The sequence below is a fragment of the Triticum aestivum genome, chromosome 6D (genome assembly GCF_018294505.1).
Source record: "Triticum aestivum cultivar Chinese Spring chromosome 6D, IWGSC CS RefSeq v2.1, whole genome shotgun sequence".
Classification (NCBI taxonomy): Eukaryota; Viridiplantae; Streptophyta; class Magnoliopsida; order Poales; family Poaceae; genus Triticum; species Triticum aestivum.
Window position 1 is genome coordinate 184739407 of NC_057811.1, and position 12326 is coordinate 184751732.

The window sequence follows — 12326 nt, forward strand, 5'->3', positions numbered from 1 at the left end:
CAAACTAGTTTACTCTCTCAGAAAACGATCTAATCCACCATCACCTCCCAGGCCTGCCTTCCTCCAGACGGCTATTTCGTCAAGAATTTGAAAAAAAAAAGATCCCGGATTTGCAGAAGGGTGTCTTTTAAATTGAGATTTTCAGAGTGCAGTGACCAGGTTAGGAAACGAAACAAAAAAAGAAAAAAAGTATAGTGAGTTCACCCACGACTCCACGAGGCCCCGAGACAAGTTTGACAGTCGCCACTTCTCAAAGTGAAGAAAGAAACATCGAGAAAAGAAAGCGAGAGAACCGCTCCGAGTCGTGACTCGTCGGCCATGGCGCAGCCGTCGGCGGCGGCGAGGAAGCCCTCGGCAGCGCCAACCGTCGTCCTGACACTTGTCCTGGCCCTCGCCTCCGCGGGCCTCCTCTTCCTCCTAGTCCACCTCTCCCCTTCGTCGCCATCCGCGCACCCGCACCCCCACCGCCGCCTCCGCCTGCGCGGTGCCCACCTCAGGCACGGAGGCGCCATCCCGCACCAGATCCCGTTCGACCCCGTCATCGCGGACCTCGAGCGCCTCCTGGACGACCGCGAGTGGGAGCGCCTGGCTGCCGCGGGGCTGCACGCGCCGGGCATGGAGTCTGCCCCCGTGCCAGAGGACCTTGCCGACTACGAGGACGAGTACATCAATGACGCCGCGCGGTTCAACATGACGCTGCGCGTGGCGGCGCTCTTCCCCAAGATCGACGTGGACCCCGCCGACGATGCCGTGACGGGCGCCGAGCTGGCTGCGTGGAATCTCGCGTCCGCGCGGCGGGAGGTGCTGCACCGCACCGCCCGGGAGCTCGACCTGCACGACCGCGACCACGACGGCCGCGTCGCCTTCTCCGAGTACGAGAGGCCCAGCTGGGCTTGGCGGTTCGACGGTACGTACGTATCTGTATGATCCGAGCTCATGACGTCCCCATTTCGGATCCGTGTAGCGATACATGCGCGGATGCGCCTAGTCAGGAAAAAGTTCGTCCATTGGGAGATAATTATACTCATGTGAGTTGTGAGGGTAGTGATGCATTTGATTCAGAGTTGTAGTTCAGTCCACTTAGTATACTTAGTATAATGAATGCGGCCTTCAAAAAGGAAGAGGAATGAATGCAGCTCATGCCTGTTCTCTGCTGGATATTTGAAGTCATTTACATAGGCTCTCCAGTCCTCAGTCCTGACTACACTTAACTGACTGTGATGGAATCTAGGCTCACCGTGCTCCTTTGAGCGTTCATATAATGCCATTGTCTAGGATATAGTCTCAAATTGACCGTATTTGGGGAAATTCTGGTAGGTACCATTTTAAGTTCGTGTTCTGAACAATTTTCTAATGTTTGTGAGCATACCAAGCACCTATTCGTATGCATCTTGCGAAGACTTTACTTGTACAGTTCTCAATGTGTTTCCTGGTTCAACTAGTAAACGTGGAGCATTCATATTCTAGATCTATTGAACAGAGTTTTGCATATAGATCCAGCTTGAATAGTTCCCATGTGGATTAACAAAGTTGTATCTCACACTGAAAGTAAAAAAAAAACTCATTCATGTGCGCCTATGAAGCTCGTAATAAGTAGGTCAAGCATCCTTTGATAAACCGTGTTCTTCAACTACCAAATGATCACATGTGTGCCTTAACGATGTGAGTTGAGCACTAAATCTCATATATGTCCAGATAATAACTCAACCAGTGATGGGATGGGATGGTGGAAGGAGGGGCACTTCAATGCTGCGGATATGGACGGTGACGGCTTTCTAAATCTGATGGAGTTTAACGAGTATAACTTTCTATCTGACCTCCTTTATCTTCTGAAGTACCATGATTGTTCTACCTATGATTTACTTGATTCACTGCATGCAGCTTCTTACATCCAGCTGATACTACCAACCCAAAGCTAATACATTGGTTGTGCAAAGAAGAAGTCAGGTGCTTCTTTTCTCCAACTTTTTTCCTTGCACATTTTCCTTTCAGATTTCAACAGCTACTTTTGCATGGTCTTATTAGTGTTCAGTTCTGCAAAAAAGAATGAAGATGGAAAGTTTTTTCTTGAAAATAAAAGAAGAACCTTTATGGAATTTCTGGTCATACTCTTAGTGATATCAGAGGCAGATCATTTTGAAATTCGAACACTATTATTGGTTAATCAAATAAACCGTGGATCATAGTAAAGGGGTCGACATTTTGACTTCTCATTAATTCCTGTAATTGACTTATTTCTCAACTATGATGCTGCATGATACTACATATGAGTTTTCGCGCGGTTTGGTTATAACCGAACTCTGAAGCATTTTATGACATACTCCCTCCGTCCCATAATATAAGAGCGTTTTTTACACCACACTAGTGTAAAAAACGCTCTTATATTATGGGACGGAGGGAGTATCTTGGTACTTGATTAGTCAACTGTGTCAAACAGCTGCATGGAATTCGTTGGTACTTGAATCCAGCCATTTTAAGAACTAAGCCTTAGGAATTTAATGGAAGACTTAGTGTGTGTTTGATTTGTGCCCAAAGTAGCTTATGGAACCTAGCTGATTTTTTTGGTGTTACCGTATACGTTGGCTAATTGGCTGGCCAGGTTCTTGCTGTTATTTGGCGCCTATAGTTGAACTTGAGAGCCACCAAAAACATCACATTACCAAAATTTCGGCCTCAAGCTAAACATTGCCGAACTAAGGCTAACTTGTAATGGTTTTGGTTAGGCACTTTCGGTATCAAGGAGTCGTATGAAAACAACGAGTCCATACTCTGAATTCGGTTTATTACGTATAATTATACTGATTCTTGCTGAGTCCCAAACCATTTGTGCAGGTAAACAGGATAGTATAATATTTCTTGAAACTAGTATGAATCATGTTGACTCAAAATCTCTGCCCATCACACTGCAAACCAATTAAAACCAGCTATTTCATCCATTTTATGGATTGTCCAAAATCTTTGTACTATTGTGTTAGCCAGTACCAAGTAGGTGATCCAGGCTGAAACGTTTATCCAAACTAAATTTATTTTAGGAACCCTGACACAATCACATGTCTGTGAGCTTCTCTTATAGGAGTCAGGTTACATTTTGACAATCACCATTGTAAGATCGGTTTTTGTTGACTATTCAGGGAAAGAGACAAAGATAATGACAGGAAGCTCAATTTCCAAGAGTTTTATAGTGGTTTGTTTTACTCAGTTCGACATTACGATGATGAAACTTCAACAGATGACTCCAATGGCTCTAATGCACCGGCTAGAAAATCGTTTTCACAGCTTGATCTGGATAATGATGGGTAAAAATTACAGTTCATGGTGTCATCTATTTGTCATATTTACCGAATAATGTAATTGTGAGTCTGAGTTTGGAGGCTTCCCCCTTTCTGTAGGCTTTTGTCAGCAGACGAGCTAAAACCTATCATCGGAAAACTCCATCCAGCAGAAAACTTCTATGCCAAGCAACAAGCTGACTATGTGATATCACAGGTAACGAGCTGACAGCATCTCATTCTGTTTCTAGGATATTTTGGCTTGCCTTTCTATTTAATGCTGTCAGAATTGTCCTCTAGATTTCGTAACCCATGTACCATGATCTTCTAGCAACCTTTGCTTCGATACATTCTGTCAACTCCAACCAAGTTGAATGAGTAATTCTGCAGTATGTTTCTCAAGAAATTACCCGCTGATTTTTTATCTGATAGACCTTCTGAATGTAGGCTGACACAAACAAAGATGGACAGCTGAGTTTGAATGAGATGATTGAGAACCCCTATGTATTTTACAGTGCTTTATTCACAGAAGATGATTATGGATCTCATGACGAGCTCCGGTAGTTCCTTCAAGGTACGTGGTGCTCGGTATCGGACTTCATATGCTTTATTTCATTGTTACTTTTAATAATCAATGAGCTTGAATGTTTAGCAGTAGGTGGTATTCAGGACCTTTGAACGCTTGGTTAGACATTGCTGCGGATATATATCTTCAATGATCTGTTGGCCCCATCTACTGCCTTGCCAAGCACATTTCACGGTATATCAGTTGAAGTACATTATCAGTTCTTATTCATTGCTTTTGCACCGAAGTATTCGAGTGCTTGCTATTTTCTAATCCATGATTTCCTTCTTTACCAGGCGATTTCCATGTATAACACAAGCGTGCATTTCCACACGCCTGTTTTAGCAACAGACCATTCATTTGTTACATTAAGATGCTTGAATTAGTTTCATGTTTTGCATGGCAAGTTAGCATTGGTTCTTCCATATATAGTTTTTGGTGTGCAAAAGTAGGTTGTTGTTCCAGGATCACACACTTGTAAACTATGAAACCAGGAAGGTGCAGCTGTAGGGCTTGTATGTATGTATGTAACTGGCATTCCTGAACCCTATCTGTAAACATTGTGAAGTTATGTTCTATGAAAATGATTCTATTCTCTTCTCGTGCGACATTTTGGCATCGATAATCCGCTGCCTTATTTTGCCAGAAAGAGCACTCTTCTTTCTTTTGGCAGGCGCAGTCAAAATGAAAGGAGAACATCCAGCACCTGAAGCATATATAGCTTTAGTGAAATATCTAAGTACCCAAGCCTACTCGTAAATATCGTCTGTCCAGCCAAGGTTAGAGCATGTTTGGAACATGATAACTGTTAATGTTCCTTCTGATCCGAAATGTAAGTGGTTCTAGCTTTGTCAATCTGACCAAGTTTATAGAGAAAAAAATATGGATTTTGGTAGTACATTTTTTTTATAGACTCGGTCAAACTGAGAAGTTTGATTTTGGGACAAAACTACTAGAATTGCTTGCATTTTCGAACAGAAGGAGTAACTGTTAAGTGAAGCAAGACATCAAGTGATCAACATTTCTACGGTGCCAGTGTACATCCATCTTATTGTATTCTTGCAGATCAAGGTGTTAGTTTCATTTGTCTAAAATTGTCTAAATCCATGCTCGCATCTGATAACATTTTTGCAAATCAATTGACCTGCTAATAGTATCATTGCGTGCAAATCAATTTCCGCAGCACACTTGCAACTTCCAATATCGAAATATTGATGGGAGTGGCTGTTTCCAAGTTGATCGGACTGATAGTTCTAAGAGCAACTCCAACGGGGAGACCCATTTCGTTCATCCACGTCCGTTTGGGTCGGTGCGGACAAAAACGCTAGCCCAACGCGTCGATCCATTCCCAAAATCCGTCCGCATCACCTTCGCACGGACCCATTTCCGACGCAAAATTGCGCATGAAATGCGTCCCAGCGGACGCGCCGCGCGTCCCCTCGAAGTCCGCCGCGGTCCCACTTGTCGGCCGCCCAACCACTACCCACGTCTTATTAAATGCCAGCACCTACCTTGGGGCCGGCCTGGCAGCGTGTGGAAGGTCCGCGAGCTCGTCCTTTTTAATAGAAGCGTGCGGCGGGGCCGGCCTCATCCACTTCCAACATCCGTCCACATCTAGCCACACCGTGCTCCGTCGCCGGCGACCAGGAACCCTAGCAAGCCCAAACCACCATGGAGATTTTCAATGGCAAGGGGAGGGGGAAGCTGACCCCCGGTGCGAGCTCTTCCGCCGCTGCCTCCTAGACGCGGCTCGCCACCGGAGAGGCAGCGTCTGTACATACCAGTCCAACAGTCACGATGGCATTGGCCGTACCGCCGGCCACTGCCGTATCCGGATGTCAACCTGCCTCACAACTGGCATCTAGATCCGTAGCGGATCCATATTCCTGCAGTGCCACGCACGCCGCGGGCGCATGCCGAGGAGGTTCGTCGGCGTCGCGAGGCCCTCACTCCGGAGCAGCGGCGGATGCGTGCCTACGCGGCAGACTCCCCCAACTGGGAGCGCTGGTTCGCGCTAGAGCACGAGGAGGAGCGCCGCCAGGGCGTCCACGTCGACCATGACGTTCCTCCGCCGCCGCCTGAGGTTCTGCTGCACGAGCAGGACGAAGAGGCGGCGTACAAAGCCGCCCTCGAGCTAGCCCTACAGCACGCGCCGGAGGCGAGCAGGATTGAGGAGGAAGCCCAATGGGATGGGATGGAGCGCGCCCTCGCCTTGTCGGCGGCAGGGGACTCTGTCCACACCCGCTCTTCGACTCGCCTCCGCCGCCTATCGTTGAGCCCAAGCCAGAGCCGGAGCCGATGCAGAAGCGCTCGCCGCCTCCACCCACTTGGCCGGAGGAGTCCTACACGTGGACCGGCGAGTACCGCGAGTGGGTGAGCGCGCCTCCGGTCCACTACGCCGCGACGTCGGAGGAGGAGGCGGCCTACCTTGAGCGCTGGAAGGCGCACTGGCTCGCCCATGAGGAGGCCGACGGCGAGCGGCAGATGCTTTGGGAGCAGCAGCTGCGCCGCGACGCGGAGGCATTGCGGCTTGAGGAGGAGGAGGAGCGTGCCGAGCCGCAATACTGGCGCCCCAGTAGACGCCGGAGGAGGCTGCCCTGGCAGCGTACCAAGCGGCGTTCGGGTGGCCTGGCCCTGCTCCCATCTTCATCGACCTCACCGGCGGCGATGGCGACGTCAAAGGCAAGGGCAAGGCGGAGGACGTCTAGGGCAGGTGCTGGCACAAACTTTTTTTATGTTTTATTAATGTTTAATTAGGTTTAAGTGAACTTTAGCCGGCGGTTGACCGGTCACTTAATGTTTTATTATGTTTATTTCTGCGGCCTGTTTTTTTCTCCACGCCGATAAATTTGGGTTTGTCTTCCGTTGTTGTTGGACGCTCAAGCGACCCATATGAAAATGCGGACGCGCACGTCCGTCTAACCGACTCAAACGGACGAAAAGCGGACAAAACGCGCGTCCATTTGGATCGGCGCGTTGGAGTTGCTCTAAGTTGATCCCTTCGGTGTTGGTATTGACCACAAACGAGCTAGCCGCACATTTCTGATTACCGTTTCTTAAACAACTCATAACTACGTAGTAGTAGTTAATCAGAATATTAGCAGCTTAATCACGCCGACATACACCTCTGGCCACCTTAGCTATACATGATGTAAACTCAGCTCACTCACAGACTGACACACACACCTCGCCACCTAAGCCGTCGTATCATGCTCATGCTTGTGGTTGGGGATAATGATTCACGTGGAAGGGCCTGGCGATGAGTCCCTCGTCGTCCTCCTGATGGCTCTGAGCTTGACGCCGTGGCGGAAGCCGAGGACGAGGTCGAAGTCGAACTGGATGGGCGACTCCATGGCCGGCGAGTGGCGGAAGACGTACCGTCGGTACAGGTGCACCACGGCGAGCTTCACCTGCTGCAGCGCGAACCTGTGCCCCACGCACGCCCTCGGCCCGATGCCGAAGGGGATGTGCGCGTAAGGGTGCCGCGCCCGCTCCTCCTCCCCCTCCGCCGCGAACCGCTCCGGCCGGAACTCCTCCGGCTCCGGGAACTGCCGCGCGTCGCGGGCCAGCACCCCCGGCGCCAGCCACACGTACGTGCCCCTCGGGAGGCGGTACCCGGCGATCTCCACCTCCTCGGAGGTCTCCCTGGCGATCAGCGGCGACACCAGGTGGAACCTCATGGCCTCCTTGATCACCAGGTCCAGGTACGGGAACCTGCCCTGGAGGTCGTCGGCGTCGGGGGCCGCGCCGCCGAACGCGTCCACCTCCGCCAGCAGCTTCCCCTCCACGCGCGGGTGGCACGACACCAGGTACACTACCGACGACACCGTGAACGCCGTCGTCTTGGTCCCGGCGATCAGGTGCTCGTACGCCAGCGCGCGCACGTGCCTGTCCTCCAGCGCCAGGTCCCTGGCGCCGCCCTCCCTCGCGTCCAGCAGCGCCGCGATGAAGTCCAGCGCGGCGCCCGGCGGGGAGGCGCTGTTCTCGCGGTCCCTGCGCCGGCCGGCGATGATGGCGTCGATGCGGCGGCACAGCAGGCGCTCGTTCTCCTCCATCTTGTAGTCCGCCGTGCCGGGCACCCGCCGCAGGAGGCGCTTGCACGGCGTCTGCACGCACGGGAGAAAGAGGCCGAGGATGGTGGACAGAGAGCTGGACAGGTCCATCTTGATGAACTCCATGGACCTCTTGTACTCCTCCAGGAACCCCCTCACGTCCTCGCCGCCGTCCGCCGCGGCGACCTTCTTGCAGAGGCCGAAGTCGATGCCGAAGGCCGTCCTGCCGATGATGTCGATGGCCATGCGCAGCGAGAGCTGGCAGAAGGGGACGCAGTCCTGGTCCGGGCAGGCAGCGACGCTGTCCACCAGCGCGTCGACGTAGGGCTGCATCGTCGGGACGAGGCCGGCGAGCCGGGCCGGCTGGTAGAGCGGGACCACCGTATTCCTCATGGAGGACCAGGTGGAGTCCCTGGTGAGGAAGAGCGCGTCCTGGTGCAGCGACCCCACCGTCGGCGGCGGGGTGCTCCGGTTGCGGATGTCCTTGAACTTCTTGATGCCCACCTCCTTGCACAGCTCCGCATTCGCCACGATCACCAGCGGCTGCCTCCCCATGTGAAACCTGCACCGATCGAGCATCACGTCCATGTTTTGGAACGCCATTACATGGCACCTGAAGAAGAAGGAGATGATGATGGATTTAATGTTACTACCGGAAGATGGGGCCGTGCTCCTTGGCGATGGCGCGGAAGACGTCTGGTCCATGGTTGGCGAGAAGATGGAGATGGCCGAGGGGAAACCTGGCGGGAGGCCCCGGGACCCTCCTGAGGGCCCAGAATGGCGCGTAGAAGTAGACCAGAAACGCGCCGATCACGGCCACCGAAGACAAGAGGAGCAGAGCGGGCGCGCTTGTGCCGTGTGCGGCGGCATGGTCTGCGGTTTCCAGAGCAATGGAGCAGTTGGTGGCTTCCATGGAGATGGAGGAGGAAGGAGGAGCTACGAGCTGTGCCTGCTGCTTATCAGTGTTCGTTCTGGTCTCTGCACTGGCTCGTGTTGCTCGTGCCTGCGAGTTTATAAAGCGGCGTTCGTCATCGACGTTGCTGTCTTCCGTGTCGTCTTGGTCAGATGTTGTATGTGGCTCCCCGCAAATAAATCAAAATAAATCATGATGTCTGTGCTCTGTGGCAGCAGGGGTGTCTCTGGCTCTCTGCCAGGTTTCGCGGCGTTGTGCAGTCTCGAATCGTGCGGTGCCTTTGAATTGCGTCGACGATGCAGTGTGTTCGTTTTGGTCTCAGCTGGCCGATGCCGTCCGACTTTGCCCACGGTGCTCTTTTTATTTTTTATAATACGTGACTTATTAATAAAATAAAGATTCGCTTACAGGACTGAAAAGATAGGATAATCCTATGAAAAAACCCACGGTGCTCTTTGCTGTGTTTTCCCCCTTTATTTCTCTATATACGCTATGTGTGTTGTTGGTGTACACAGTTTTTGCTTTATCTCTTCTCCCGTGCCTCATTCCAGTGAAGGAAATATGCCCTAGAGACAATAATAAAGTTATTATTTATATTTCCTTATATCATGATAAATGTTTATTATTCATGCTAGAATTGTATTAACCGGAAACTTAGTACATGTGTGAATACATAGACAAACAAAGTGTCCCTAGTATGCCTTTACTAAGACTAGCTCGTTAATCAAAGATGGTTAAGTTTCCTAGCCATAGACATGTGTTGTCATTTGATAAACGGGAGAATGATGTGATGGACAACACCCATCCGTTAGCTTGGCACTATGATCGTTTAGTTTATTGCTATTGCTTTCTTCATAACTTATACATGTTCCTATGACTATGAGATTATGCAACTTCCGAATACCGAAGAAACACTTAGTGTGCTATCAAACGTCACAATGTAACTGGGTGATTATAAAGATGCTCTACAGGTGTCTACGATGGTGTTTGTTGAGTTTGTTGGGGAACACAGTAATTTCAAAAAAATTCTTACGATCACGCAAGATCTATCTAGGAGAAGCATAGCAACGAGCGGGAAGAGTGCATCCACGTATCCTCGTAGACCGAAAGCGGAAGCGTTTTATCAACGCGGTTGATGTAGTCGTACGTCTTCACGATCCGACCGATCCTAGCACCGAACGTACGGCACCTCCGTGTTCAGCACACGTTCAGCTCGATGACGTCCCTCGTACTCTTGATCCAGTTGAGGCCGAGTGAGAGCTCCGTCAGCACGACGACGTGGCGACGGTGATGATGAAGTTACCGGCGCAGTGCTTCGCCTAAGCACTATGACGATATGACCGAGGTGTGTAACTGTGGAGGGGGGCACCGCACACGGCTAAGACAAATCTTGAGTGCCTTTGGGGTGCCCCCTCCCCACGTATATAAAGGAGGGAGGGAGGAGGAGGCCGGCCTAGGAGGAGGCGCGCGCCAAGGGGGGGGGGGCAATCCTACTCCAAGTAGGTTTGCCCCCCCTTTCCTATTCCTACTAGGAGAAGGAGGAAAGAGGAGGAGGGGAGAAGGAAAGAGGGGGCCGCCCCCCAAACCCAAAACCAATTCGGTTTGGGCCTAGAGGGGGCGCGCCCCACACCTTGCTTGCTGCCCTCTTTCTCCACTAGGGCCCAATAAGGCCCTTAGACTCCCCGGGGGGTTCTGGTAACCTCCCGGTACTCCGAAAAATACTCGATACACTTCGGAACCCTTCCGGTGTCCGAATATAACCTTTCAATATATCAATCTTTATGTCTCGACCATTTCGAGACTCCTCGTCATCTCCGTGATCTCATCCGGAACTCCAAACAACCTTTCGCACATCAAATCACGTAACTCATAATACAAATCGTCATCGAACGTTAAGCGTGAGGACCCTACGGGTTCGAGAACTATGTAGACATGACCGAGACACATCTCCGATCAATAACCAATAGCGGAACCTGGATGCTCATATTGGCTCCTACATATTCTGGGAAGATCTTTATCGGTCAAACCGCATAACAACATATGTTGTTCCCTTTGTCATCGGTATGTTACTTGCCCGAGATTCGATCGTCGGTATCATCATACCTAGTTCAATCTCGTTACCGGTAAGTCTCTTTACTCGTTCCGTAATGCATCATCCCGCAACTAACTCATTAGTCACATTGCTTGCAAGGCTTATAGTGATGATCATTACCAAGAGGGCCCAGAGATACCTCTCCGATACACGGAGTGACAAATCCTAATATCGATCTATGCCAACTCAACAAACACCATCGGAGACACCTGTAGAGCATCTTTATAATTACCCAGTTACGTTGTGACGTTTGATAGCACACTAAGTGTTCCTCCAGTATTCGGGAGTTGCATAATCTCATAGTCAGAGGAACATGTATAAGTCATGAAAAAAGCAATAGCAATAAAACTAAACGATCATAGTGCTAAGCTAACAGATGGGTCTTGTCCATCACATCATTCTCTAATGATGTCATCCCGTTCATCAAATGACAACACATGTCTATGGCTAGGAAACTTAACCATCTTTGATTAACGAGCTAGTCAAGTAGAGGCATACTAGGGACACTCTGTTTGTCTATGTATTCACACATGTACTAAGTTTCTGGTTAATAAAATTCTAGCATGAATAATAAACATTTATCATGAAATAAGGAAATAAATAATAACTTTATTATTGCCTCTAGGGCATATTTCCTTCAGTCTCCCACTTGCACTAGAGTCAATAATCTAGTTCGCATCGCTATGTGATTTAACACCAATAGTTCATATCACCATGTGAATAACACCCATAGTTCACATCGCCATGTGACCAACACTCAAAGTGTTTGCTAGAGTCAGTAATCTAGTTCACATCACCATGTGATTAACACCCAAAGAGTACTAAGGTATGATCATGTTTTGCTTGTGAGAGAAGTTTAGTCAACGGGTCTGCCAAATTCAGAGCCGTATGTATTTTGCAAATTTTCTATGTCTACAATGCTCTGCATGGAGCTACTCTAGCTAATTGCTCACACTTTCAATATGTATCCAGATCGAGACTCAGAGTCATCCAGATCGGTGTCAAAGCTTGAATCGACATAACTCTTTATGAAAAACTCTTTATCACCTCCATAACCGAGAAATATTTCCTTAGTCCCCTAAGGATAATTTTGACCAATGTCAAGTTATCCACTCCTAGATCACTATTGTACTCCCTTGCCAAACTCAGGGCAGGGTATACAATAGGTCTGGTACACAGCATGTCATACTTTATAGAACCTATGGCTGAGGCATAGGGAATGACTTTCATTCTCTCTCTATCTTCTGCCGTGGTCGGGCTTTGAGTCTTACTCAACTTCACACCTTGCAACACAGGCAAGAACTCCTTCTTTGACTTTTCCATTTTGAACTACTTCAAAAACTTGTCAAGGTATGTACTCATTGAAAAAACTTATCAAGTGTATTGATCTATCTCTATAGATTTTGATGCTCAATATGTAAGCAGCTTCACCGAG

At 49.5% G+C, this 12326-nt stretch overlaps 2 protein-coding genes across 6 annotated transcripts; one reads left to right on the top strand and one right to left on the bottom strand.

Annotated features, from left to right (window-relative positions):
• The first annotated feature begins 218 nt into the window (after positions 1-218).
• LOC123144409 (reticulocalbin-2) lies at positions 219-4429 on the top strand. Of its 5 annotated transcripts, none has more exons than XR_006471427.1 (8): positions 219-907; positions 1696-1798; positions 1882-1947; positions 3132-3296; positions 3390-3486; positions 3702-3843; positions 3922-4029; positions 4131-4429. XR_006471427.1 is itself a non-coding variant. In XM_044563540.1 (7 exons), the coding sequence occupies exons 1-6, from the start codon at positions 319-321 to the stop codon at positions 3831-3833; spliced, it is 1137 nt and encodes a 378-aa protein (XP_044419475.1). In that variant the 5' UTR covers positions 222-318; the 3' UTR covers positions 3834-3843; positions 3925-4429. The 5 variants fall into 5 exon arrangements, 1 of the variants encoding a protein (XP_044419475.1); XR_006471428.1 differs by having other exon boundaries at positions 3925-4029; XR_006471426.1 differs by having other exon boundaries at positions 221-907; positions 3717-3843.
• A 2487-nt stretch (positions 4430-6916) lies between these two features.
• LOC123144410 (cytochrome P450 711A1) lies at positions 6917-8995 on the bottom strand. The gene is made up of 2 exons (XM_044563541.1): positions 8540-8995; positions 6917-8448 (listed from the first exon to the last, which is right to left on the bottom strand). The coding sequence occupies exons 1-2, from the start codon at positions 8797-8799 to the stop codon at positions 7074-7076; spliced, it is 1635 nt and encodes a 544-aa protein (XP_044419476.1). The 5' UTR covers positions 8800-8995; the 3' UTR covers positions 6917-7073.
• Positions 8996-12326: the final 3331 nt, after the last annotated feature.